Source organism: Sus scrofa, chromosome 5 (assembly GCF_000003025.6).
Source record: "Sus scrofa isolate TJ Tabasco breed Duroc chromosome 5, Sscrofa11.1, whole genome shotgun sequence".
NCBI classification, from domain to species: Eukaryota; Metazoa; Chordata; class Mammalia; order Artiodactyla; family Suidae; genus Sus; species Sus scrofa.
The window spans coordinates 57,590,953-57,616,005 of NC_010447.5; the positions used below are offsets into that span (position 1 = coordinate 57,590,953).

General features: G+C 41.3%; 2 protein-coding genes and 1 long non-coding RNA gene across 5 annotated transcripts in view; 2 read left to right on the forward strand and 1 right to left on the reverse strand.

Moving 5' to 3' along the window:
• ARHGDIB (Rho GDP dissociation inhibitor beta) overlaps nt 1-7,443 on the forward strand; it is a 21,642-nt gene extending 14,199 nt beyond the window's left edge. Inside the window, exons 5-6 of the mRNA NM_001244240.1 lie at nt 4,073-4,136; nt 6,696-7,443. Of these exons, the coding sequence (NP_001231169.1) occupies nt 4,073-4,136; nt 6,696-6,895 (264 nt within the window). The 3' untranslated portion in view covers nt 6,896-7,443. The remainder of the gene's footprint in view (nt 1-4,072; nt 4,137-6,695) is intronic.
• LOC110260734 overlaps nt 2,087-25,053 on the reverse strand; it is a 24,802-nt gene continuing 1,835 nt past the window's right edge. Inside the window, exons 2-3 of the long non-coding RNA XR_002344098.1 lie at nt 17,714-17,798; nt 2,087-3,471 (exon numbers count right to left, since the gene is read on the reverse strand). This is a non-coding gene — a long non-coding RNA (uncharacterized LOC110260734). The remainder of the gene's footprint in view (nt 3,472-17,713; nt 17,799-25,053) is intronic.
• ERP27 (endoplasmic reticulum protein 27) overlaps nt 8,545-25,053 on the forward strand; it is a 27,142-nt gene continuing 10,633 nt past the window's right edge. For 2 of the 3 annotated variants that reach the window (XM_013997808.2, XM_013997810.2), the window contains exons 1-2: nt 8,545-9,716; nt 11,984-12,121. In XM_013997808.2, coding sequence (XP_013853262.1) covers nt 9,459-9,716; nt 11,984-12,121 — 396 coding nt within the window. In that variant the 5' untranslated portion in view covers nt 8,545-9,458. The remainder of the gene's footprint in view (nt 9,717-11,983; nt 12,122-25,053) is intronic. The other variant, XM_001926542.5, reaches the window with a different exon arrangement.

Genomic DNA, 25,053 nt, shown 5'->3' on the forward strand with positions numbered 1-25,053 from the left:
TCCCCAATTTTGAGCTCTGCCCTATTAAGACTCACCTTTGGAGTTCCCGTTGTGGCTCAGTGGTTAGCGAATCCGACTAGGAACCATTAGGTTACAGGTTCGATCACTGGCCTCGCTCAGTGGGTTAAGGATCCGGCATTGCCGTGAGCTGTGGTGTAGGTCGCAGACTCGGCTCAGATCCCACATTGCTGTGGCTCTGGTGTAGGCCAGTGGCTACAGCTCTGATTGGACCCCTAGCTTGCGAACCTCCATATGCTGCGGGAGCGGCCCAAGAAATGGCAAAGAGACAAAAAAAAAAAGACTCACCTTTGCTCCACGCCTTTTCCCAACCGGAATCCTCCCCTTGAACTCTCTATTGATCACTTAAGCCAACAGGATCTCTCTCCTGTGACCTAATTCTCCCATCCACAAGGCACACATTGCTATGTATGGCACCATTTGAGTCGTTTCTCCCCTATTCCGCCTAGGCACCTTGACACAGGGAGAGATTCTAATCCCTTCTTTGCAATGTTTCACACCAAACTTTGTAAACGGTAGCTATTTAGTGACTTTTAATTGAGAAAGAGATAAATGAATGAATGAATGAATGAATGAATAGGGAAAGAAAAAAAAGAACAGAGAGAGCCTCAGCTCTCATTGCTCCATGATATGTAAATCCAGGCAGTGTGGTCCTTAGTAAGTATCTGGAAATTACCATTTAGTTGTGGAGCCAGTAAACAAGTACGAGCAACACTAAATAGGAGATAAACCGACGTGGAACGAACATGCCCACATCCCAACGAGCAGCCAAAATCAAGGAGAAAAGCAAGCTTGCCTCTGAAAACAAATGGGTTAGAAATTCACCGTTTGCTCTTAACTGCTTGTATGTACTTCGGTTGCCCCTCACTCCCACTCAGTCTCTTCCTCCAGGGCCTGGGCTCCACCAAAAAACACCCCATCTGCCCTCTTTGTTTGCACATCAGCCCTTCTCTCACCCTAAAGTGCAGGATATGATTCAGGGTTGAAGGAAAGTCCTTCCCCACCATATACAAACATGCCTCAAAATAATTTCCTTCTGAAAATATTTGTTGATGCCTACTCTACAATAGACACTGAGCTCTGGTTTCCTGTATTTCTTACCAAAGTACCTGAGAGTTTGGAAAGGCACTGTATCCTAATATGACTCAAATGGATTTCTCATCAGTCCATTTTTTAATCATTAATGCCATGGCTTTTGAGTTCCCGTGGTGGCTCAGTGGTTAACGAATCCAACAAGGAACCATGAGGTTGCAGGTTCGATCCCTGGCCTCGCTCAGTGGGTTAAGATCTGGCATTGCCATGAGCTGTGTGTAGGTCGCAGACATGGCTCAGATCCCTCACTGCTGTGGCTGGGGAGTAGGATCTCGGCTACAGCTCTGATTGGACCCCCTGGCCTGGGCACCTCCATATGCCATGGGTGCAGCTCTAGAAAAGACAAAACAAAAACAAAACAAACAAACATTAATGCCATGACTTCAATTTGTCCATTTTATAAGACAGTATTTATCAAATGAAACATAGCTGGTAACTTTCAGTGTGACTAAATGGGAAAGGTCTGGAGCATGTGCTTCTGCCATGGGTGGGAAGGCCAGGGCATGGGTCAGAAGTTACACATGAAGGTGATGGAGGTTAAGGGCACATCGGGGGTGGAGGGGGAGTTAAATCCCATCCACTTCCGAGGTTTTGCCTTGTCTCTAATGGAAAGATCACTCACATAAAGTTGACCCACCCTGTGGCCTGTCCCAATGTGGAGAGAAGAAACACCAGTTCAAAATTGAAAATATGTTACTTGAAAAGCAAGTTAAATCTGAACTGATGTCTCTTGAAAAATGGCCAAGAGGAGTTCCCTTTGTGGTGTAGCGGAAATGAATCTGACTAGTTTCCATGAGGATGCTGGTTCGATCCCTTTCCTTGCTCAGTGGGTTAAGGCTTCAGCATTGTGGTGAGCTGTGGTGTAGGTCTCGGACACAGCTCTGATGTGGTGTTGCTGTGACTGTCGCATAGGCCAGTGGCTACAGCTCCAATTCGACCCCTAGCCTGGAAACCTCCATATGCCTGCCGTGGGTGCAGCCCTAAAAAGACCAAAAAAAAAAAAAAAAAAAAAAAAAAAAAGGCTGAGGAAGTTTACATTCATAACAGCAGCAACATGTCCTAGAATCCTCTTTCGTTATGTCACTTAGCTGTTCTCAATGTTCTTCTCTTTCTCCCCACAAACTTAACCCTCTCCAAAAATTGGGACGGTCCTCTTAATTTATCCCCTTATTCCTTCTGCCTCCCAAGGAGATGTGGGATATATGATGTCCACAGCTCTTTTATTCACATTCCCAAGGCTTCTTCCTCCTGGGGTGCAAGAGCCAAACAGGAGGGATGTGCAGACAGAGGAAGAGAATAACTAGGAATATTCACACTTTTCTTTGTCCATCTCAACCATACTCATATTAAATGGACCCTCTGTGAAACAGGAGAAAAACAGGGGTCTCTTGGTTGTGAAGTCCTTATTACTAATCTACCACCACTCCTGTTTTTTGGTCTTTTTCCCACCAGACTCCAACTCCTACTGGGCCCAGGGGACAAGCTCAGGGACTTCTAGAAAGATGCAGTCATTTTTTTCCTACTTCCATGACCCACATGTGCAAGTCAGAGTAATTAGAAAGTTTAGATTTCATTTTATCAGTTTCTTCAATGAAGCTGTTTTCATTCCTCCAGCCTTTGATAGGTTTTTGCTACAGACTTTTCCTGAGTGACACGTCTAGAACCTCAGCTGGCAGTATTCACTGCTCTGCTACCTCATTGCCAGCAAAACAAAATGCAGCAGTGACAGATTGCTTTAATTATTCTGTCCAAAATAAAATGGGAGCCCTAATTATTGTTCGGAGAAACTATTGGAAGATGCTGTAATTTTTACATTGGCGAACAATGAACCAAGCCATCCAGCTAATGGTGCCATGTCCACTTTAATTTGTCTGTATAAACATGACCATGGTATAAAATTAATGGCCAACCCAGTTCAGTCCTGGGTAAAGTGAATCATGGAAAAACAAAGTGCTTGGGTGTCTGTATTTTTGTTCTTCTTTAGTGAACGTTCTTTGAAAGGCTTGGGAAAGTGGCAAGTCCTCAGACAACATCTGAACATGACAAAATACTTGTCAGAGGCAAATGGAGTCCACCCATTATTTATATATGGGAGGGATGTTTTTGTGTGACCCATCTGCTCACCTCTAGACTCCAATCACAGTTACATTACAGGCAAAACCATCTTCTAGACCTAATTTTCCATTACAGCTTTTCTCCTGGTTTGTTTTTCATATGCTAGGTGGATCATTTCTGAGGTTAGGATTTGGGGATATTTACGTGGTAATTTCCAATGGTACCTTTGTAACCTTTCCTAAGACAAGGATGGTCTTCCGGCCAGTTGCATCGAGGAGGGGGAGCTCAAGACCATTCTTCGGAACACTGAAGAAAGAAAAATATAATGGAGAATATTGAGACAGCCCTTTAATTAACCAGCCCCTCCCCCAACCAAAAAATCCCAGTATTTGATGATTAAAACCAGATTGGCAATGTTGAGTCTTGAGACTTCCTCTCTCCAACTTCTGCCTCCCTGCTGAATGATAATAACACTTATTCTGGAGTTCCCATTGTAGTGCAGCAGAAACAAATCCAACTAGTATCCATGATGATGCAAGTTTGATTTTTGGCCTCGCTCAGTGTGGGTTAATGACCCAGCATTGTCGTGAGCTGTGATGTAGGTTGCAGACTCGGATCAGATCCCACTTTGCTGTGACTGTGGCGTAAGCTGGCAGCTGTAAAGCCAATTCGACCCCTATACTAGGAACTTCCATATGCTGTGGGTGCACCCTTAAAAAAGGCAAAATATATATATATATATATATATATATATATATAGTAATAATAATAATAACACTTATTCCGAACTAAATCTTGAGTCCTTTCATCCTCAGAGAAGGCTCAGCTAGGTAGGATCAGCAGGAAAGATGTGCAAAAATGAAAGAGCCGCTTTAATCTGAATTGCTTGGATCCTTCCCACCCGCAGGTAAACAAGGATATTGTGTCAGGCCTGAAATATGTTCAACACACCTACCGGACTGGAGTGAAAGGTAAATTGTCCATACTTGCTACTGTCCCAAACTCTGCTTCTCACTGACAGACTTCTGGTTATTAGCAATTTTTAGTGTTAGGTTCATTTAAGAATCTGAGGAAGGCTGTGGACACAGCCTAGGAGAGGCATGCAGAGACCTCTAACCTGCATATTAACGGCAAGGTCTGCATTCGGCAAACCTTCAACATTCAGCTTCTGGAATTCAACTTTATTACTTATAAAGGGGGAGAATAACCAAGATAAGTTTGAATCAAAGTACATAAATGTACTCTTAAAATTTAAAAAATGTAGTTCAGGGAGTTCCCTGGTGACCCAGTCATTGGGATTTAGCGTTTTCACCGCTGTGGGCTAGGTTCGATCTTTAGTCTGGGAACTGAGATCCCACATCTAGTCCCTGCATACCACTGCCAAAAAAAAAAAAAAAAATGCAGTTTACATGCATAAAACCCCAGTGTCAGAGAAGTCCAAGATGAGAGAGAGCTATCCAATGGGAGGTGGTAGCAGCATGTGGGTGGAGTGGTAGGGGGCAGGACTCAATTTCCTAAACAAAGAAACAGGCAAAAAAAAGTACTCTTTCTAGATTGAGAAAAGCTTTCCTACTGAAAGAAATAATATCACATTACTTAACCTGCAGTTGTCCTTGACAAGTTATACCTAAATGGTACATCATGTCCTGGGAACCTGTCCTCTTGCATCAACAGGGGCAGGGAGAAGGGAAAGGTGGAAAGCTGATGGAAGCACTTTTATGGTTCCCTTTTATCTGAAGGTGTGAAACAGCGCCCCCCAGAGGTGTGAAATAGTAATGTATGGGTCAGTTCAGCCAAATCAATAAATGGGGGCTAGGGAAGACACGGATCAATTTGCATGACACAGAGAACCTCAATTACTCAAATCCCACAGAAGACTGCTAACCTGAAAGATCTCCACTGGCCTTTCCAACACCTCGTCTCATGAAAAAACAGCTCAGTTTCTTATTTTCCTTTGGGCGTAAAGACTGGATTGCCTCTCTTAGGGAAGAGGTCAATTATGTGTCTGTACAGGTTCCTCCAAACTTACTCAAAATAACAGCCAACTAAATGTCACCTGCCTGCCTACCTTGAGTTTCTAATCCCTACTTTCTAATCCCTACTTTTCTTAATATATATCCCAGTTACTCACCTACTAATAACTTTGGTTGGCTACTCTCACCACCTGTCCCAGTACTTCACTTTTCTTTTAACCATATTATTGTTTTCCCCTTTTCTTCTAATTATTGTAATCTAATCATAATTATATATTTAGATATTAAAATTATAATTTTATAGTCAGATTATTGATTTCCCTTTTCATCTAATTATTCCATCCATGAATTCTCTTCATTCTGATCACCAGTTGTTACCTTACCTCCCCCAATAGATATGTTCATAGAATGGTAGTTTGTAGAAAGAAGATTCTTGAAGTTCAGTCTATAGAAAGGAAACTGAGGCTCCAAAATTATTCGGTAGTTGCAGAGCTGACACCAGAACTCTCAACTAGTTCGAGGATTTTTTTTTTATTATTATTGTTTTGTTTTGTTCTTGTTTTTCTTATTAAAGTATAGTTGATTTACAATGTTTCTTGAATTTTTGTTGTACAGCAGTGACCCAATCACACACAGTTCCCTGTGCTGTACAGTAGAGCCCCATTGCCCATCCATTCCAAACATAAGGGTTTGCATCCAAAACCCCCAAACTGCCCATCCATCCCAGTCCCTCTTCCTTCCATCCGGGAACCACAAGTCTACTTTCCTTGGCTGTGATCGGTTTCTATTTTGTAGGTAGGATCATCTGTGCCATATTTCAGATTCCACTTGTGGTGTTTGTCTTTTTCTTTCTGGCTTATTTCACTTAGTATCTTTTTTAATTGAGATGTAACTGACATATCACATTGTATTAGTCATACGGCATAATGATTTGATATATGTATATACTGCGAAATGATCACAGTGATAAGTTTAGTTACCAGCCATCACACCACATAGTTAAAGTTTTTTTTTTCTTGTGATGTGAACATTTAAGAGCAACTCTCTCAGCAACTTTCAAATATACAACAGAGTATTGTTAACTGTCATCACTAGGCTGTTGGTGACACCCCCAGGACTTACCTATCTTATAGCTGGAAGTCTGTACCATTTGACCACCTGGGTTATTTTTATGGTATAATCTGCTACATCTTCATAAAAAGAATCTGATCCCCCATCAGTTTAGGGCCCTGATTCCCCAGCTTCTTGATACTCAGAATCAGCTGGGATGTATTTTAAAGACACTGATTCTTGGGACCCATAGCAAATTACTAACCATGATCTTTGGAAGTAGGTCAAAGGATACTGTGTGAAGAGGCACTCCGATTTTTTTTTATTTAAATATGTTTTTAAGGGGAAAAAAAATGTTGCCCCAGGTAAAACTGATGTGTAACCAGGCTTGGGAACTATTTCTCTTGGCTTTGATCACACTATATGCCGTGCTCCAAGCTCTCCTATTTGCAGTGTTTGTTTTCCCTCTATCAGACTTTCACCCTCAGGAACTTTTCTTTCTTCCAGTGGATAAAGCAACATTCATGGTTGGCAGCTACGGGCCTCGACCAGAGGAGTATGAATTTCTGACTCCAACCGAAGAGGCCCCCAAGGGCATGCTGGCCCGAGGCACCTACCACAACAAGTCCTTCTTTACCGATGATGACAAGCACGACCACCTTACCTGGGAGTGGAACCTGTCCATTAAGAAGGACTGGACGGAATGAGCACCTCTGCCCATCCCTTCCCCTCACACTTGCCATCGGAAGAGCCCACAGTCATGGTCGCCGCCCACTGCCCCATCCCTCCCCGCCTCACCATCGCGGCAGGGCCCCTTCCCCAGCACTCCCCTCCCTACGTTCCCACCTTCGTTATTGCTGCGTCCTCCTCTACACTGTCCCCCACCGTGCAACCTCCTCCCACCCCTGCACAAGATGCTTCTTCAAACCTGGGCTTTCATCCTGCCCCACCCTTCCGATCCCCTGTCATGGCCAGATTTCCGAAGTTCTTGGTCCCAACCTAAGATCATTTACTTTTTCCCTCTTTTATTCCCATTCAAGCAACTAGTAGCCAGGAAATGGGCAAGCTATCACTAGCAGTCCTTTGCATTGGGTTCCAGGATCTCATTCCCACCCCTGGATTTTTCTGTGGTTGCTGCTGGCTCAGTGAAGGTCCTTAATCACATTTCCTGCTAACTGGGGTTCTGCCTTTCTGGGAGACACTGTAAACAGCACAAGGGAATCAGAATAAAAGAATTGTATGATCTGACTGAGAACATCTTTGCTTTCTTCCTTCCAACAAATAAGTAGCTGCATGGTTCCCATTCATGGGTTTGCTCAGAGGAGGTCGGGGCAGAGCACAGCACAGGAGGTGTTTCCATTGTCAGGAAGAGTTCTGCTCTCCTGTGCTGGTGCAGTGCAGTGGGCAATGAGCTTTCAGAATAGGCATGGTAGAGAGCCTCAATTTATTTTATTAAATAATTTTATATAGAAGTTTCTCCTAAGCTAGAAATTTGTATATCCCTCTGCCGATAAGAATCTCTTGGATTTCCATAAGCACCTGGGCTGAATCAAGCATTGTTTCTCTCCTGCTTAAGATCCTTCAATGGCTTCCCATCACCTACAAAACAAAATTGAAGCTCCTACACTTAGTGTATAAGGCTCCCTGCAACCTTGCCCCAGCACAACTTTCTGCCAGGATTTATTGTTCCCTTTATCTGGTAATTCTCAATTATTAATAGTCTTCTCACACATTACATTTGTCTCTCTGTACCTTTGCTCTTTACACGAAACTCCCTTTCCATCTTCATTGCCTGCCAAAATTTTATTTACCCAGGTCTCTACCTGAGCATCCCCTACAGAAAGAAAGCCTTTACTGGACCCTACTGTTATCCAAAAGTTCCTTAGTCTGTCCTCTCATTACCAAATTGTTGACTCATGGAAACTGCGTGAGAGAATCAATTTTTACTATTTTAAGTGGTTAAGTTTTAGAGTAAGCTGTCATGCATCAGTAGACAACAAACACACAGTGTAACATTTTAGTCACTTTATTCAACCCATTTTCATGTTGCAAGATGCACTTACAATGCGGCCTTTGACCACATCTTAGGGCGCCTACTCTTGGGTACTTACTATTTTCAGGTCTTTACATATAATAACTGATTTAATCCTCAAAGTCCCAGTTTTATTTATTTATTTATTTATTTATTTATTTATTTATTGTCTTTTTGCCATTTCTTGGGCTGCTCCCGCAGCATATGGAGGTTCCCAGGTTAGGGGTCTAATCGGAGCTATAGCCACCGGCCTACACCAGAGCCACAGCAAGGCGGGATCTGAGCCGCATCTGCGACCTATACCACAGCTCACGGCAATGCTGGATCCTTAACCCACTGAGCAAGGCCAGGGATCAAATCTGCAACCTCACGTTCCTAGTCGAATTCGTTAACCACTGAGCCACAATGGGAACTCCATCAAAGTCCCAGTTTTATAAGTGAAGCAACCGAGGCATAAGATCTCAAGTCACAAAAGTGAGCTGGTATTCACAGCCGGCAATGTGTCTGTCTTCTCACAGCACCCTATGAGTTTCCCAGTCTTTTATGACTTTCCATTTTTTATTTAAATGATCTGTTGATTTATCCATCTCTCACATTAACACTCCAAGTTGGGAGAAGCTGGTCAGGTCACAGTCATCCTGTATCCCTATTGCATAAGTCAATACCTGGCACCGAATATTTTATTTAAATGAACTGACCTGACTTTCTTCCTGGCTTATGGAGGCCCTGTTCCTGAACTCGACCTCTTATCTCAGAATTTGAAGGTCCCCCCACCCCACACCCCGGAGCCAGCTGCAACGTTCCCAGAGCATGAATAACACCACAGTCAATTAACCACAGAGTAGATTTCCCTGGATAGGCATCTGCAAACACCAGGTCCAGGGCTTGGAGCAGGAGCAGGAGAAGGAGAAAGACAATGGAAGCCATGTGGTCCAGCCGCCTGCTTCTATTCTTTCTCTTCACATGCAAGCTATCCCCAGAAGTTGCTGCAGAAGTTCAGGAATCCTCAGGTAAAAGAAAAAAGCATTTGAGTGACCCAGAGGGTAAAAGGGTTGTTAGCAGTCGGGAAGGGAACATGGTAGTACAGTGGGTAGTTTTCCTCCAAACCAGGGAAACTTTCCAGGAAATGCTGGGTAAAACTCTTGCCGGAGTAGAAGAGGGAAGTCTGACATTATCCTTCAGAAATAGGCTATTACATGAGGTCCTTACTCCACAAGTTAGAAAAATAAAGCCTTGGAATGATAACTGCATCCATAAATCTCTTCGGCCTTAGTCTAAAGAGAAAAATAGAGATGTCTCATTGTTTAGAGCTGCTGCTTCTCTACTCAGTGACCCCAAACTTCCTGCCTTTCTCTCACTCTCCATCTCCCCCACCAACCCTCCTCTATTTCTGTCTAGATGGCCCCTGGACCCAGAAACCGGCATCGCTCAGAGACGTCGCAGCTGCCGTGGAATTCATCGCTGCTGCTGAGGTGGCTGTCATAGGCTTCTTCCAGGTTTGTCCAGATACCCCCACCTGTTGTTACCCCCAAAGAACCAGAAATAGTCTACCTTAAAGGAGACAAGTTAGTCACCTGCTGGCCAGATGACACTGCCTTAGAAGCCAAAAGGCCCCCGAGTCTGCTTTTAGCTTGTCAATCAAGAGTTCTCAATCTAGACATTCCCGGTCTCTGAATTATGTCTCATACCTGCTTCAGAAGTTCTGAGGCTGTCAACTAGGTCTTCCCGTGCTTTGAAGCTTCAGTCAATATCTGAATTCTGAGGCAGGGGCCAGAGCAAAACTAACTTCTATCATCCAAACAACACATTTGTCAATTGTTACCTCCAGTCTAGAGCCTCTAACCAAATAGGTAATCCCTCATTCTTCTTTCTTTTTATTTTCTCTGTAATGTTTTGGGTTTGTTTTTTGTTTTTTGTTTTTTGTTTTTTTTTTTTAGGGCTGCAACTGCAGCATAAGGAAATTCCCAGGCTAGGGGTCATATCGGAGCCACAGCTACAGCACGCCAGATCCAAGCCGCATCTGCGACCTACACCACAGCTTGTGGCAACGCCAGACCTTAACCCACTGAGCAAGGCCAGGGATCGAACCAGCATCCTCATGGATACTAGTCAGGTTCTTAACCCACTGAGCCACAGTGGGAACTCCTGTTTGCTTCGTAATGTTAATAAGGTTGGCATTTTGTCTATTGAAGGCATTAGCCTCCATCTTCCAGATCGGCTGCCTGGGTAATAAAAGCAGCCATAAATGAGAGAGCATCATTCCAGCATTTTTCTTTTTCTCTGGAGGTGACATCTGGTGATTCTCACAGCTGATCAAGCCCCTACTCTCTCCTTGCAGACCTTCTTGTCTGTTTCATAATTCCAACTCACCATCACCCTGTCTTTTCTGTGCACACAGCTGGAAATGGCCTCGATGAGATATGAGCAGGGGGAGGACCCGAGGGGAGCACATTTTTCAGTGATGAGAGATCTGAGCTGTAGACAAAAAGAGCCACCCTTCCACAGGCTGGGAGTGGGAAGAAAGTAGAACTGGAGGAAGGTGCAGTAACAGAAATGGCCATAAGGTGTCGCGGTCCTATCCCATTCTAAGGAGCAGCATGAAAGTCCCATTCCAAGGATCAGAATTAAAAAAAAAAAAAAAGAGGACGCCTTGAGGAACAATTGTTCATAGCCTCAAATGAACTCCATACACCCTTTGGGATGAACAAGGTGCCAACTCCTTCTGCTTGACCCCAGATGCAAGGTTAATCATAATCTTTTTTCTTAGCATGTCTCTTCATTCAGCCAGAGAGATGTCAGGAAAGAATATATTCACTCCTGTTCACTGCCTGGAACTGCTATGGGCAAGCGTCCTGTGACAGCAGGGAAATAATGCCAGCTTGCTATAGAAAGACTGGAATCCTCAGAAGAGGCTTCCATGCTCCCTCCTGCAGGCCTGGGTTCTAGAGTGGAGAAATGCACAAACAGTGTGTTCAATAGCTTACACGCAGTGGAAAGAGGACTATTTGTTCCTGTCCTACAAAAGCCTTTGTTAAAAATAAAAACCTTCTAAGCTTCCACTCTAATTTCTTTTCTTTCTTTCTTTTTTTTTTTTTCCCCTTGGCCCTTTAGACAGCATTTATTACTTATTTTTGCCTTTCTTCTCTCCTCCACAAATTATTCCCCAAACATTTGTCTTCTCTGTTATCCCAATAACAAAGCAGTCCAGTTCAGCAGGCCTCTCTGATTTTGAGCCCCATCTCAACTACTAATAAACTGCCAGTTCTATGGTAAAACCAGATAGAAGTCCCAGGCTTAGCAACAATTTGAGAGTTACCTATTAACCCACCCAGCCTGGAAAATTCAGCCTTCATTTTTAGAGGTCAATGTTGTCTCATTGGACACTATGATTTCTGATTGAGGGAGCACCTTTCTAGTCCCTAATCTGTTTTTTGTTTGTTTGGTTTTTTGTCTTTTTATCTTTTTAGGGCTGCACCCGCGGCATATGGAGGTTCCCAGGCTAGGGGTCTAATCAGAGCTGTAGCCACCTGCCTACACCACAGGCACAGCAACACCAGATCCAAGCCGTGTCTGCAACCTACACCACAGCTCATGGTAACGCCATATGCTTAACCCACTGAGTGAGGCGGGGAATCAAACTTGCAACTTCATGGTTCCTAGTCTGATTCATTTCCACTGCGCCATGACAGGAATTCCCATAATCTGTTTCTAAGTCTCTCTCCTCCAAAAACAATCTGTGGGGTTCTCTTCCTCTTCTTTTTAGGATTTAGAAGTACCAGCGGTGTCTATGTTCCATAGCATGGTGCCAAATTTCCAAGACGTGTCCTTTGGAATCAGCACTGCTGCTGAGGTTCTGGCCCACTACAATGTCACCGGGAGCACCATTTCCCTCTTTCGGCTGGTAAGTCAGCTGGACAGCTCCAGTCTTCTTGCAGGTTTTCCTTAGGTTGTGGCTGCACAGACTTCTGAGACCAGAAAGGAGTCTAGGTCTTGAACACTAACGGTGATGCCAGAGTCAGGAACCATGATGACAAGAATGATGGTTCGACTCAAGCTTCAACTTGTGCTTCCTAAACAGATGCTATCATAAAGTGGAAAGAGACCCGGACAGAGTCAGGAGATGACATTTGCCAACCATCAGCCACATGAGTGGGCAGGCCACTGACCATTTTTTTGGCTTCCATTCTTTCCTCTATTAAAAAAGAAAGATTTGGAGTTCCCGTTGCGGCTCAGTGGTTAATAAATCCGACTAGGAACCATGAGGTTTCGGGTTCAATCCCTGCCCTTGCTCAGTGGGTTAAGGATCCGGCGTTGCCTTGAGCTGTGGTGTAGGTCACAGATGCGACTCACATCCCAAGTTGCTGTGGTTCTGGCGTAGGCAGGCGGCTACAGCTCCGATTGGACCCCTAGCCTGGGAACCTCTATATGCTGTGGGAGCAGCCCAAGAAATGGCAAAAAGACAAATAATAATAATAATAATAATAAATAAAAAGAAAGATTTGACCATATCAGCTGTAAGGTCTTTTTGAGCTCTAAAATTTTATCCTTTCCTGTCTTTGAGAGTTCACTTAGATTGATCAAACCTAAGTGAGACAACTGCTCTGTGGCCTACACAAGATGTTGATAATAAAAAGTATATAAAGTATATTCTCCCCTGTTGTAGATCTTAAAATGGAGTAGAAATTGTTAACATAATGTGCAAATACAAAGAGCATCACCACAGATAAAATACTACAAGGGTTCCACATGATAAAAGCAAGGTAGGAATTCTGACCAAAATAAATTATGAAGGAGACAACTGAACTGGGACTTAAAGAACAGATAAAACTTGGACAAAATAGAGGAGAATTCATGGCCAAAATGGGGGAAAAAAATTAAACTTAGGAAACAGTGGTGAGGCCAAGTTGACTGGGTCTCAGGGAACATGTTTTGGGCAAATGAGTATGAGACAGAGCAACTTGATTGGAACCATATTGCGGAGAAATTTGAATACCAGTTTAATGGGTTTGCACTTAAGTTGGTTGGCACTGACCAGCCCTCCAGTCTTCAGATCAGAAAACATGAACAGAAATGTGTTTTCACAAGATTATTTTGGCAGTAATGAATAGGATGGATTGTTAGGCAAAAAAAAAAAAAAAAGAGGAAAGAGAACCTTTATAAGGAGAATAAAATAGGTCATGTACTAAGGAGCTGTAGCAAAGAAGTGACAATAGAAAATAAAGAAAAGGTAGGTCCTGTGATAATTAGATATCAAAATTATAGGAAGTTCCTGCTGTGGCACAGTGGGTTAAGGATCTAACTGCAGTGGCTCGTGTTGCTGCAGAGGCTCGGGTTTGATCCCTGGCCCGGTGCAATGGGTTAAGGAGCCAGTGTCGCCACAGCTGTGGTGTAGGTAGGTCACAGCTGTGGCTTGGATTCCATCCCTGGCCCAGGAATTTCCATATGCCACGGGTGCGGCCATTAAAAAAAAAATTATGGAAAAGAGGCAAGGTTTAAAGCCAGAGTGCCTAGGAATAGTGAGGGTGTAACAGAAGGAGGGATTTCTGATGCTTTAGTTGGTTGTCGAGTTTGTATTGTTGATGGAATATCAAGGTGAAGATGACCAGAGTCCACTGGAAATGAGAAACTGAGCGAAAGTTAAAATTCCAAGATTTCTGGACTGAATGTTCTCCCTCTCTCACCTCCATCCTATCTATCTCTTATACTTTCATCCAAACTTCATTTTAAATGTATTCTATCTTCAATATCTCCAACTTTCTTTAAGCTCTTGATACATCATTATCTCGTTTGTGCATCACGCCATTAAAATGGTTTTCACCTGGTCCTCGTGGGTTCCCTGTTTCCAAATCCAGTGAACACTGCTTAGGTTTTATGTTACTGAACATTTTGGCCATATTTGAAAGTGTTGGCCATGCTTTTCTCTTTAATACTTTCTCTTTCCTTGACCTGAAAGCCTACCTCTCCTGCTCCCCCGCTTTTTTTATGAGTCCTTGAGACCTTCTTTACCTCATCCACACGACTGCCTGACTCAATGCTCTTCCCAGTCTAGGTCATAGGATCCACATGCCTTGGAAGCAAAGGCTATTTTGTTCATTACTTCAACCACTGAGCACTTAAATGTTCCTGCCATGCCAAAATCGAGAGGAAGATACAGAGAGTCCTCATATATCTCCTGCCCCATTCATATGTAGCCTCCCACATCAGAGTGGTACATTTGTCACAAATGATGAAACTACATTAAAACATCATCACTGCCCAAACTCCATAGTTTACATCATGGTTCACTCTTGGAGTTTTACATTCTATCATTTTGGACAAATGCATAATGACATGAACCTATCATTATGTTATCCCAGTATTTTTACAGCCCTAAAATTCCTCTGTACTTTTCCTGTGAATGAATTAGTGAATGAATGAAGGTGTAAACCTTAAGTAATGTAATTGGTTCTCATGATAACCATTATATGCTTGTTGAATATCTGGAGTGTTTTATCGCTAGTCTGGACCACTCATGATTCAAATGCTTGCTGGATACAACTATTTGGATGCCCTTATAAGCACTACAGTCTTAACTTGATCAATATTGAATTTGTCATCTACACCCACTGAATCATATCCTTCCCACAAAAACACTGTTTTACTGAATGGCTATGTTCGTTCAGTCTCTAATTGTTGTCAATCTTACCTCCTTTTATTCTCCTCCAATCTTTCTCTTTCGTTCCTTGAATAGACTCAGAGTGTCTTTGTCATAAACATTTTCAATATCTTCTTTTTTATTTATTTTTGATTAAATTAATTGATTTACAGTGTCGTACCAATTTCTGCTGTTCAGCAAAGTGACACAGCCTTATATATACACACACATTCCTTATCTTATATTTTCTTCCATCATGTTCTATCTCAAGAGACTGGATATAGTTGCCTGTGCTGTGGAGTAGGACCTCACTGCATATCCATTCTAAATGGAAGAGTTTGCATCTACTAACTTCAAATAGATTTCCCTTTATTACCACTTATCCTGTTTCCAGATTGATATCACAATGAAGGATTTTTTTTTTTTTTGTCTTTTGTCTTATTTGGGGGAGGGGGAGGTGCACCTGAGACATATGGAAGTTCCCAGGCTAAGGGTCACATCAGAACTGCAGCTGCTGACCTACACCACAGCTCACGGCAATCCCAGATCCTTAACCCACTGAGGGAGGCCAGGGATCGAGCACGCATCCTCATGGAAACTAGTCAGGTTCTTAATCAGCTGAGCCACAAGAGAATCTCCACAATGAAGAATTTTAAATGCAAATTTGACCATGGCATCTCCTTTTTAAAAACTCTTCAATATTCCTCATTGCTTATGAGAAGAAAATCAAGGTATGTAATCATGGAGTTTTTAAAAAGTGACCTGGCCACTAAATGCTTCTCTATTCCCTTTCCTAGCACATTCCCACCCTGGACTCTATCTCTGACCACCTAACTACACACAGCATCAGGACACAATTTCGTTCTGTCACACAGGCTATTTTTCTGCCTAGAATGCCAACTGACACCCTTCACTCAGCCTCACTCAGCCAACTCCTTGAATTCCAGTGAATCAGTTCAAGCATCTTTTTTTTTTTTTTCTTTTTTTTCTTTTTAGAGCTGCACTTGCAGCATATGGAGGTTCCCAGGCTAGGGGTTCAATTGGAGCTATAGCTGCTGGCCTATGCCACAGCCACAGCAATGCAGGGTCTGAGCTGCGTCTGCAGCCTACACCACAGCTCACGTCAACGCCGGATGCTTAACCTACTGAGCAAGGTCAGGGATCGAACTTGGAACCTCATGGCTTCTAGTCAGATTTATTTCCACTGTACCACAATGGGAACTCCCCGCAGTTCAAGCATCTTATCCTTCAGAAAGCCTCCCTGGAATCTCCAAACCGGCCTAACTATTCCTCTCTACTTCCACATCCCTGTTTTCATTGACCACTTTTTAGTGCATGTCGTGTATTTCTGTGTCTATCTCATCTTTCACTCCCATCCCCACCCCAGATCATGAGCCAGTCAAGGACAGGAACCATGACCCATTCATCTTTGAATTCCAAAACCTGCAAGATGTCCCCAGTACCTAGAAGACATTCAGAAAGTGTTCGGGGAACTGACTCACACACCAAAGTGTGTCTGAAGGTACACGGGTCCTTTCAGCAATTCTTCCCCCACCTGGACCACAGTTGTGGGTTTGCACTGTCACATAGGATTAAGTCAAACTCTTCTGTAAAAAGCTTCAGTGAGAGAGATACATACTATATATAAAATAGAAAAATAGAGTCCTACTGTATAGCACAGGGAACTATATTCACTCTCCTATAATAAATCATAACAGAAAAATATGAAAAAGAACATGTATATGTGTCTGTGTATAGGTATACCTGAATCACTTTGTACTGCAAAAACTAACACAACATTGTAAATCAACTATACTTCAATTAAAAACATTTTTTTTAAAGAACGCTATGAAAGGTTACACGAATGTCTTTCATGTTACTGTTGAACTATTTGTAGCAACCTACCAATACAAAAATTCTAATTCACTACCGATCCTCAAGTACTTCTTTCCCAGTTTATTATTTGTTGCTCTATGAAAGTCTGGTTTGAAAGTCTCAGTACTACCCAGATACACATGTGGGGAAGAAAAACAAGTGCTCTTGCTTCCACTGTCTCTACAGGCTTTACAACCTCTAAAGGGTGTATTCACTTTGTTTACAATTTATTCTCTACAAAGCCCTGTTGATGACCTCCCAGAGCTGCTGGCTCTTCTTTAGGATCTGTTTTTTGTTTACCACTTGACAGACCTCCTCTGAATGAACTCCTGGGACCTCTGTGGAAAGGGTCCTTACCAAAAACAAGCACACTGGTTCCTGTCCTGCTCCACTGGCAGGTCTGGGAGAGGTTCAGCTCATGCAATGAAAGCTTTTAGATAAACATTTTTTTCCCCTCAGTTTACACTTATGAAAATTCAGTCCAAATTTTAATAGTGCTATTATTCAGGAGATTGGAGTAGCCTTAAAAAAAATCAACCCAAACTATTTTTTAAGGTTTTTCATTTGTAGTGTATTTAAAATGTTTGCATTGAACAAACTAATACTTATTATTTTTCTTTTTAGGGCCTTTCCACAGCATATGGAAGTTCCTAGGCGAGGGGTCAAATTGGAATGGCAGCCGAGGTCTACACCACAGCAATGGGGGATCTGAGCCTTGTCTACAATCTACGCCACAGCTCACGGCAATGCCAGATCCTTTAACCTACTGAGCAAGGCCAGGGATTGAACCTGCATCCTTACAGACGCTATGTCGGGTTCCTAACCCACTGAGCCACCATGGGAACTCCAAACTCATAGTTTTAACACATTCAAACATATCATTCAATGCCATCATGCTCCTCAGAAGGTGAGCCCAGTATTTAGGAACAATGGTCAATTCCCAAGTCCAGCAGGAGTGGTGTGGGAGCAAAGGGATGACCTTACAGGATGGATGTGGTCTTCGGTGATTCCTGCCAGTTGGTCTCTGTGCTTCTGCGTAGGTCCGTCAAGAGGCCCTTTGAGTCTGCAACTAAAAATGTTCTTTTTTACATCAAGAAATATGAGCCAGGTGCAAGTTTTATAATACCTACCTTCATCTCAGATCTATAATTTCATCCGTTTGACTTTGTGCTTAATTTATGATCGGCACTAGCCCAGGTGTTTCCAGATGTTCTACCATTCCAATCTCACCAGAATCTGATGCGATAAAAATTATTATCTGTGCATTATCAATAAGGACACTAAAGTTCCCTGAAACAGAGTTGTCCAGACTCTCACAACTATAGATTCTGTGACCATTTCTCCTCTACCATAGTGACTTTCTACAGCACTTAATCCTGAAGCAAACCTTCATTCGTACTCCAGATTCCATCTACTCCCCATGCTGAAGCCTTTTCAAAATATCGCTTTCTTCTAAACCGTCTATTTCCCTGGCACTATTTAATCAAATTCTAGAATTATTTCTTAAGATTTAATCTAGGCATTACATATTTTGGCAAAGACATTCAGAATTTACACATATAGTACGTTTCCTCTGCAGGAACATATTTAGAGATAAGCTGAAATAATAAGTGGAAATGTGAGTTGACAGCTATGATGGTGCACTAAAAGGGTGGGAAATACTGTATTTATGGAACACATCCCTCTCCAAAAATAATGTGGGCCATCTACATAAATGCAATCGGGAAAAAATTTAAGTAAAATGGAGTGATAGTAGGTCGTGTATGACATCCTCTCTGCTCTAGGACACAACTTGTCTTTTGTTAGTGTCACAGCTGGAAGGCCCTCCCCACTGCCAATAGGACCCTTACTCTGGCCCTAACAAAGATGTGATCCTTGCTGAATAAACCATGAGCCTGTCTTACAGTGGAATTTCAGATATTATTTGAATGTTTACCTTGTTTTGAGTATTCTCAATGACTTCTCTTTTAAGAAACAGAACTAGGAGTTCCCTGGTGGCTCAGTGGGTTAAGGATATGGCATTGTCCTTGCAGCAGCTTGGGTTGCTGCTATGACTCAGGTTTGATACCTGTCCCGGGAAATTCTGTGCCATGAGTGCAGCCAAATATATATAGCCAAACTTAACTTTGACCCAAAAGGATAGTAATGGAAACACAGAAGAGGTATTTTCATGCTTTTCACAATTATTCCTTGGATACCACAATTTAAGAAAGGCACCTTGCCAAGCAGAAACTCAGAAGGAACCAGTGCATAAAAATAAGCTGATTAAAAAATGCAAAAAGTAAGATATGTTGAATTTTAAAATACTTTTTTCTAAAATATGTATTTACCAAATACATGGCGAGGCTAAGCAGGTTATAAAAAACAAACCCAGAGACATGAGGACATTTGTTTAACAAGTGACTTCCCAGTGCTAGCCAAGATATTTTATATTGCAATTGATGTAAACCATGACAACTTTAATATGTTATGTGAAAATCTGGTTTGTTAATTAGAGAAATCTATCTAAATTCAAAAGAATATTGCTGAAATACAAAAAAAAAAAAACCCACAAAAAACAAAAAACAGAAAAGGAGTGATTAAATCCATTGGTATGATACAGTGTCTGAAATATAAACTATTCTACATCTGATACTCTTGGGGAACCTCAAAATTACATTGTAAGGTGACAACCCTTCTGGTTTACTGTTTCTGGTTTTCTTCTCGTGCCTCTTTTCTTGGGGAGGAAAAGAATATGATTTTTCAAGGACAATTCTTTCCCGAAACTGGAAAAAATATATAAATTTTTTTCCCCATTCTTGATCCCAGGGTAGAATTTTCTTTCCAGTGCATTATGCAAATAAATTCCCTTTACAGAAGGGAGATTTCCTGTTCAAAGGTTGTTTCCAGGAACCCTCCACATGAACAGTCCAGAGTTTATTGGTTTAAGAAATAGCGAAATAGTCAAGCATGTTTTGTTCAAAGAAGCGTGGCCAGCCTGAGGCTTTGGGAGGGTGGTTTTTACTAAAGCTCTTTGCTTCTTAGAGAATGTTATCACCTGCCCAACATTTTCTGGCTGCCTTATATCACATTCTTTAAGTCCAAAAACACCTGGAGTGGCTGATGTTTCCTGTCCTCCCGATTCTGGGAAATGTGAGGGGTTGCCTGGCAAAGGGAGCCTAAAGGGGGGAGCTCCTGGCCCAAAGCACAGCTCTGAATGCCGAAGCACAGGCCCCCAGCCCGCAAGTTTCTAGAAAAATGATCTGGAAATATTTAGACATATTAAATACCAAAACAACTCTGATTGTGGTTGTCATGATGGTTTTGATGGTTGCGCAAGTAGCAATGCCATTTGCAGCATCGTGAATGCAACTAGAGATTCTCATACTAAGTGAATGAAGTCAGTCAGAAAGAGAAAGACAAATACCATATGATATCACTTATATGCGGAATCTAAAATAATGGCCCAAATGATCCTACCTACAAAACAGAAACAAATCACCATGGACTAGAGAGCAGACTCATGTTTGTCAAGGGGGAGAGGGGAGGGAGTGGGATGGACTGGGAGTTTGGAGTTGCTAGTAGTAACTCTATTACATTTAGAATGGATAAGCAATGAAGTCTTACTGTACAGCCCCAGGGAACCTTATCCAGTCTCTTGGGTTAGAACATGATGGAAGATAGTATGAAAAAAAAGATTGTATATGTATGTATCACTGGGTCACTTAGCTGTACAGCAGAAATTGAAGGAACAATGTAAATCAACTATACTTTAATTAAAAAAAAAAAAAAAGCCCTATGAAGGAGATGTGCCAGTGGCAAAGCAAGCCTTAAGCAGCTTTAAAGACAGTGTGCATTTATTTTCTTTCTCTCCTCCCTCTTTGGTCTGCTGGAGGGGGAAGGGAGAAGGATGGACAAGAAGGAGTCCTAGGAAGACTTTTTCTCCTGCTTTTAGACTCCTGCCCCAAGTTTTCTACTCAAACTGTGTGAATTTTGAAACAATTAAATAGGCAAAGGGAGTTCACATTTTAAAATATCCAGAGGTTTTAATGAATTTTTTTTCAGAATTCTTTTTTGAAAATACAAACATTTTCTGTATCTTGGCATGTATGTATTTCGTATGTTTGAGCTGTGAAAGACGGTCATAAAATAAAAACTCATAAAATAAAAAGCTTAAGTTGCTACCTGAGTGAATGTCAGCTCTTCCGGGCATCAGTGCCTGACGTATACTAGGGACTCAACAAATAATTCAACACAAATGGATTACAAGAGATATATCCAAATGTGACTCGATATATTCAGAATTAATAAAATTAACCATAAAGAGAGTATTTGGTTTCTTGGAGGTTAACTAACCCAGTGAGAGGCCACCTTGAACAAAACAAAGCAAAAATAGACAACAGGGGTTATACTGGGGATGTCAATAATGAAATATCTTGGATTTTTACTGTTGAGTAACTGTAATTTAGCTTCGACTGAGTTCCCTCCTGCATAAACTTAAATGAGATTTATGTCTGCCTCTGCTGGCTAGACCAGGAGAAGGTATCTTGGGAGCAGAAAATGGTTCTGGAACGGGGCAAGATCTGATTGGGGAAGACCTTTATAAGATAGCAGATATAAGGGGAAAGGGTTGGAGTTCCTGTCGTGGCGCAGTGGTTAACGAAGCCGACTAGGAACCATGAGGTTGCGGGTTGGGTCCCTGCCCTTGCTCAGTGGGTTAAGGATCCCGCGTTGCCGTGACCTATGGTGTAGGTTGCAGACTCGGCTCGGATCCCGCATTGCTGTGGCTCTGGCGTAGGCTGGTGGCTACAGCTCCTATTCGACCCCTAGCCTGGGAACCTCCACATGCGGCGGGAGTGGCCCTAGAAATGGCAAAAAGACCAAAAAAAAAGGGGGGGGGAGGGTTAAGGAGATGGTCAAGAGTTTGTGACCCAGGGATCTCAAGAGTGATTCAGACTGTTTTAGGAAACAGACAGAATTGTTCAGGAATCAGCCCTGATCATTTCGTCTGTAAGCATAGTTGCTGTGGGTAACTGAAGCTTTATCTTATGTCTTTACGGGCATGAGGAGATGAGGGGAGGGGAATGGCAAATTGGGGAACAATGTTTGGCAGTGTGGAGTACTATCTTTTACTATATCTAGATATCGTGAAGAGGTGGTTCTAAAATGTGAGTCTGGGATAACAGACCCAGGTAACTCCTCAATCCCTTCCACCAAAGATAATTTTTTTTTTTAAGCTGAGCAAAAACAAACAAACAAACAAAAAAAAAACCCACAAACAAACACACCAAAAACCCCACAATTATTTTAAAGGGGCATTGAAGAACCAGCAAGAGAGGGGAAATGTCTAGGCTAAGATCTAAAATAAAATGAACACCTCAAAAAATGGAGCCCATACTGAGACTACTTTTCATCGGGGCGGGGGGGCTTAGCCAGTTCTAATAGGAATAGCAGAGAGGCTGAGAGGTTTATTAGCACACTGGATATCCTCAAGGTGCCAGAAAAGTAAATGTTGGCATTTGGGGACCACAAGAGGAAATAGGAGGTAAATCCAGAAAAATTCCTTTTGTTCCATTTTGGACGCTAAAGAGTGATAGCCTCCAATCAAAGATGAACCATAAGTATATTGGCCCTCCCAAGGTCTGCAGCACTGATTCAAGTCACCTCAGTCCCTGAAATTGATTAGAATGATCATATATGAATATATATAAATAAACACACCACATACTTACACATATACATATATACATACACTACATAGACCTGCACACATTTATAATTATATATATGTTTCATGTTTATAATTTACCCTTAGTCCTGCCATAGTATAATAACTGAAGGTCAAAGGGAAAGAGAAAAACCCTTAAATCAGAGAAAAAAATATTACCCTCAAAGTAACCTCAAAGGGGTAAAACTAAGATTCACAGATGCCTTCTCAACAGAAAGAGTGAAATGCAGACTGTAAATAATTACGTCTTTCAGAAACAGAAAGAAAATAACTCTCAACTAAGAATGCTACCCCATGGCAAAAATAGCCTCAAAAATAAAAGTGAAATAAAGGTTATTTCAAACAATTAAACTGAAAGAATATGTCATTGGACAAATCTAACTCATTCTAAAGGGAATATTAAATATGTTCTATAGGCAGAAAGACAAAATCCCAGACAAAACTCAAAAATGCTGGAAGAAATGAAGAGAAACTAAAATGTCAATATGTGCATAAGTGTAAATGTATATTGACTATTTAACAATAATATCAATGTCTGGTGAGATTTAGAATTGAAAAACACAGGAGTTCCTGTCGTGGCTCAGTGGTTAACAAATCTGACTAGGAACCATGAGGTTGCGGGTTCGATCCCTGGCCTTGCTCAGTGGGTTAAGGATCTGCTGTTGCTGTGAGCTGTGGTGTAGGTTGCAGACGTGGCTCAGATCCCGAGTTGCTGTGGCTCTGGTGTAGGCCGGGGGCTATGGCTCCTATTCAACCCCTAGCCTGGGAACCTTCATATGCCACGGGAGCAGCCCAAGAAATGGTAAAAAGACAAAAATAAATAAATAAATAGAATTGAAATACGCAACAATAATCACCTGTAAATTGTGAGTTTGGGCCAGGGATTTAGAGTTGGAAGGAGGAAAAGCATATTAGAATGTCCTAATGTCCCATATGATATCACTTATATCTAGAATCTAATATTCAGCACAAGTGAACCTTTCCACAGGAAAAAAAACTCATGGACTTGGAGATCAGACTTGTGGTTGTCAAAGAGGAGGCGGAGGGAATGGGATGGACTGGGAGTCTGGGGTTAATAGATGCAAACTCTTGCATTTGGAGATAAACAATGAGATCCTGCTGTATAGCACTGGGAACTATATTCAGTCACTTGTGATGGAACCTGATGGAGGATAATGTGAGAAAAAAAAATGTGTGTATGTAAGTACAACTGGGTCACTTTGCTGTACAGTAGAAAACTGAAAGAACACTGTAAACCAACTATAATGGAAAAGATAAAAATCATTTAAAAAATTTAAAAAAGAATGTCCTAATGCCTGCATTGCCCAAGAAGAGGGTAAAATTGCTAGTTTGCATTAGATTCTGATAAGCAAAGTATGCATGTAGTAATGCATGCTGGTGATCCTTAAAAGAATAATTACAGTGTGTGTAACTTCTGAGTTGATAAAGAAAAAGAGGGCATAATAGAAAGTTCTCAGTTGATTCAAAGTAGGCCAGAGATGAACGAAAGTGGGATTTGGAACAGACAGAACCAATAGAAAATGCATATTTAATTAAATATATTAGTAATTAATGATATAAAATAATCTAATTAAAAGGAAAAGATTATCAGACTGGATTTAAAAATAAAACTATGCGCTTTCTACAAGGGATGCAATGTTCCAAAACATAGGGATATGTGTAAGATATAAACATAGATTGAAAATAAAGGGATGGAAATATACCATGATGACACTTCCAAAAGAACACTGGTATAAGTATATTAATAAAATAAAGTGGGCTTTTAGGCAATGAGCATCCCTAGAGATAAAGAAGGACTCTCTACATAATGATAAAATTTCAATTTTCCCAAAGGATTTAACTATTCTAAATTTTCAGGTATAACCTGAGAATATATAAGCAGAAACTGACAGGACTGTAAGAAAAAAAATGGTTAAATACACAATCAGAATGGGAGATGTTGACAGCCCTCTTTTGATAGAATATGCTGGTTAAAAAATAACCAGTAAGAATATAGAAAATTTGAACTTTAAAATTAACCTGCTGTGTAGTACCTGGAACTATGTCTAGTCACTTATGATGGAGCATGATAATGTGTGAAAATAGAATGTGTACATGTATGTATAACTGAGTCACCATGCCGTACAGTAGGAAAAAAAATTGTATTGCAGAAATAACAATGAAAAATAAATAAATACAAATAAATAAATATTTTAAAAATAAAATAAAATTAACCAAATACCCTGATGCACATATATAGAATACTGTATTTAAGACTATAGAATACATATAACTTGACACATATATCTAGAAGCTGACAAATAATAAAAATAAAATGTAAATTTCAGCTAGAAATCACTAACAGGAATAGAGCCAGAAAATCTTAACATTTTTAAATTGAGATATATTTCTAAATAATCTATAGGTTAGAGAAGAAATAAGAACCAAAATTAGAAAACATTTTGAGCTGAATGATAAAATCTACACATGAAATTTATGGATGCATCTATAGCCTTCTAAAAGGGAAATGTGGAGATTTTACTGTGTATTTTAGAGAAGAATAATGCTAAAAAATCAAGAACCTAAGCATTTTAAGAAGAAAGAAAAAATAAGTCCC